The sequence below is a fragment of the Setaria viridis genome, chromosome 7 (assembly GCF_005286985.2).
Source record: "Setaria viridis chromosome 7, Setaria_viridis_v4.0, whole genome shotgun sequence".
In the NCBI taxonomy this organism is placed as follows: domain Eukaryota; kingdom Viridiplantae; phylum Streptophyta; class Magnoliopsida; order Poales; family Poaceae; genus Setaria; species Setaria viridis.
This window is the reverse complement of record NC_048269.2, coordinates 21,817,409-21,821,016: the sequence shown is the minus strand read 5'-3', so window position 1 is coordinate 21,821,016 and position 3,608 is coordinate 21,817,409. Positions and strand designations below refer to the sequence as shown.

The following is a 3,608-nucleotide window of genomic DNA, read 5'->3' as shown; positions in this document are numbered from 1 at the left end:
GTATTATGTTTCTACGTTATGTTGTACTCTGGTTGTAAACCTCTCGTGTTTTTTATTGCTAAAAATCTTGTACCAGTTTTGACGTAAGCTTACAAGGGCTACCATCCACTGCAGGAAAACAAGAAAGGAAAATGAGGCACCTAACAGGAAAAATGGGAAGAATCAGATTAATGCCAAAGAACAAAAACATAAGAGCAAGAGAGCATGATCCTAACTGATTTCAGTTATGGGTCTTAACACTCTTACGCCTGAAGGACATGGTTAGAGAAAACATTTGACAGTAGAAGCTTATGAATCATGACCAAACTTGTTGTGACATAAAACTCCATACAAGCAGCCACAACAGAGAACATTCAGACACTGGTGGCTATGGTGATATTGCAGAACAGAAGAAAATTCAAGATTTCATCCGTTCGACCACCCACTGGGATACACAGAAAAGTAAGCATAATTATACAAGACTACAACAGTAGCATGGACCATATCACACCTCACAATAGCAGCTGCAAATCCTACAAACTCAAGCAGAAAGCCAATAGCCCGATATTCTTTGGTCCTCGAGAAGAGAACCAGGAATGCCCATAGGCATCACATCATGCCATGGCAAGTGTTGGAAGAAGAGCAGCAGTGGCAGAGCATTGGCACGTTTGGCTAGCAGCTATGGAAGCAGCAGACAAAGTGAAGGAGGACAAGCCTAAGGTGGACTTTCTCCCCTCCCCAACCATGAATTACAGCCGCGAATTCATCGCATGGACATGAGATTGCGCCTCTGGGTGGCCCTTCTAGAGGCCTGAGCAGCCTTTGGTGTTCGCTTCAGGTTTCTCCTCACCAACCTCTCTATCTTCTCTATTGAGGTGGACAGTTTCTTTTCGTCAATGCCAGCAACGGCAGGATCCATGGGTTTGGATGGAGTCTTCGATGAGCTTTCCGCTGGCGAGGAAGACACCTTCAGATTATCACCAGCCAAGACAGTTGCAGGGCTTGCAACAGTTTCTCTTTCAGTTGAGCCAGAACCAGAGGCAACTGCCATGGAAGCTTCAGCGCTGTGAGGTGCATCCTGCTCTGCTTGTCCTGGAGTAGTCACGTTTACGGATTGCGGAGACTGCTCAGGCCTTTGGCTTTGCTGCTGAGCAGCAGCAATCCTTAAACGGCTTCTCTGAATAGCCTGCATGCTAGTCAGTCAGAATAAGATTGCAGCTATCAAGGGGCAAAGACGTAAGCTGAATGCGTAGTTCAGAATCTTGTAATGAACTAATAATGCAGGAATGAGCTTTAGGATGCCTTAACAAATGAACCAGAATATTGACAAAACAGTAATGACAGCTAAGTGAACAATTTAACTTTCGTGATGACATATATAAATATGTGCAAAAAAGGTAAGTGTACCAGAGGAATCTCTAAGCAGATGACATGTGCACTTTAAAATGCAGATCCGCTTGTAAAAGGTAAGGTTGATTAAAAGTAAGCCAGTCCACCCAGCAAATGGACATTCAGAATATAGTTGGAAGTCCAGCTATATGGGCAATATTTCAGAAGCATTTTAATTTTGGACATACAAATTGTACATTGCACAGTAATAAGATGGAAAGCACAAGGTGATGAAGTATAGCTTGTACTCCATTTTGACTGGTGCCAATTTGGTCAGCTTGTTGAGTCAAATATTCTCACTAGATTCATCAGAATATCCCAAAAATTAAAGGACACCTGAAAGTAGGAAATTGTATGGCAGATTTATCATCCCCCATTAAATACTTGCTATTGACAGTACTATATGGTTTTAACTTCACTACATAAACAAAACAAAGAAATGTTTTCAAAAGGATCGATGACAGCATTCAGAAGCTGAAGTCCTTATCAGATGGTATCAGGCACAATAACTTTAAATGATGAACCAGTACCACTGGCATCCTTTTTACTCTATCTCGCACTCAACATAGGTCGTGGGCTCATGTCTCTGGAACTATGGGTATGCTGAAGTTAACAGGGGACTAATTTGGTAGGATTCCAGTGATCACCATAAGAAACGAAGAATGCTACAATTTCTATTTTAGTACTGTTCAAGTAAAAATTCCTTAGTACAATTTGTTAGTAAAAGCGCATCACTGCAGTCCAGTAAGGCAAATGAATAACTGTGCTGAAATCCCGCAAGCCCACTTTGGCGACAACTGTACTCTGATTTACAATCAGCAGGTCAACTACAATTGCAAATCTTCGAATAGTTCAACATCTCACATCATCGCAGCAATGGAATACTGTCCGTTACCTTTGCAATTGCCGTGATGTCACGGAGCGGCGTCCTGGGATACCATTCAGGAAGCGGGCTCCTCCTCTTCTTCGGCGTGGCCCTCAAGGCCCAAACCGGCAGCAGGTTCTCCTTGTTCCTCGAGGGCGAAATATACCGCCGCGCCAGCGGCTTCCGGATGCCTCTCGCTGCCAGGGATCCCGGCGAGGCCACCCTCCTGATGAAGAACCCGCCGCCGCCAGCCCCGCCGGAGAGGTCGGCGAGGGCCGCCCTCCTGCCGTCCGTGGACTCGGGCATCTCGGGGGCCCTGCATGACGCACACAGCGGGGGAGAGACATATTGGTGAGATGAGAAGCCAGTAAACGCATCAAAAAGTGGAGAAGGGGGCCAGCGGCGAATAGCGGCCGCTGGGACGGGGACGCGGGCGGAGGCGAAGGCGCGGCGGCGGGTGGTGGACCAAATCCGGCGACGGCGGTGAGGTCCGGAGGTCGCGGGATGGGAGTAAGAGACGGGCGCCCTGGACGGCGCTGACTGACCTGACGGCGGCGCGGCGGGCGACCGAAGCTTCCGAAAGCCCCCGCGCCCCTCCCTCCCTCCCACCCTCCGGCGACCAAGGCAGCAACCCAAAGTTTCTCCCTTTCCTCACTTGCCTGGCCCAAATCTCTGCTCCGGCTCCGGCTCCGGCCGCTGATCCTAGAGCTTCACCATTGCAAAAAAAAAAAAAAAAGAACCTTGAATCACATCAGAACACCAAGGAATGGGAGGGAAAAGGGGTCTAAAATCCCGAAATTTCTCACAGTTTGCTCGGCCTGAAATCCAATCTGGGCGCCTGGCGGGCGGAAGGGTGTGGTTCCGCCCCGGTGGTGGCGGCTCTGGTTCAAAAAGGAAGAAATCCGAATCGAAAATGCGAGACGCGCGGGATGCCGAAATTTTGCGCCAGAGCTCGAAATTTTCCTGGTACGCGCGGGCTTTAGCCGCCCTGAGTGTTTTTCGGTTCGAAATTTTGAAACGCTGGCATTTTGCTCCTGCACTGGCTGCACGTGCGTCACGTGCACCTGGGTCTGGGCCCTGCCCCGCGCGCGCGCTCTCTCTCTCTCTCACGGAAACAACCCCCCCCCCCCCCCCCCCCCCCCCCCCCCCCGGGGTCTCTTTTCTTTTTCCCCGAGAGGGGAATTGTATTAAAATCGAAATTAAGTTTTCTTTTTCCAAAAGCTAAATCAAATCACAGCGCCTCGAAACATTGACGTAAGTATTGCTTGACCTGGAGCTTCACCGAGTTTCGGAGGAACTCCTCCGTTCATTTTAGTTTTTTTAGATGCATAGTTTATATTATTCGCTTAGATATAGTATATGCCTAGATATATAA

General features: G+C 48.3%; 1 protein-coding gene across 1 annotated transcript; it reads right to left on the bottom strand.

Moving 5' to 3' along the window:
- Positions 1-273: 273 nt before the first annotated feature.
- LOC117862552 (uncharacterized) lies at positions 274-3,229 on the bottom strand. Its single transcript, XM_034746044.2, has 4 exons — positions 3,040-3,229; positions 2,779-2,941; positions 2,264-2,549; positions 274-1,165 (listed from the first exon to the last, which is right to left on the bottom strand). The coding sequence occupies exons 3-4, from the start codon at positions 2,537-2,539 to the stop codon at positions 743-745; spliced, it is 699 nt and encodes a 232-aa protein (XP_034601935.1). The 5' UTR covers positions 2,540-2,549; positions 2,779-2,941; positions 3,040-3,229; the 3' UTR covers positions 274-742.
- Positions 3,230-3,608: the final 379 nt, after the last annotated feature.

What these genes read in the sequence shown, in the direction of transcription:
- LOC117862552 (XM_034746044.2), bottom strand. Translation starts at nt 2,539, where the DNA reads ATGCCCGAGTCCACGGACGGCAGGAGGGCGGCCCTCGCCGACCTCTCC. An exon ending in ACATCACGGCAATTGCAAAG is followed by an intron (nt 1,166 to 2,263) that starts GTAACGGACAGT and finishes ACTAGCATGCAG; the next exon opens with GCTATTCAGAGAAGCCGTTT.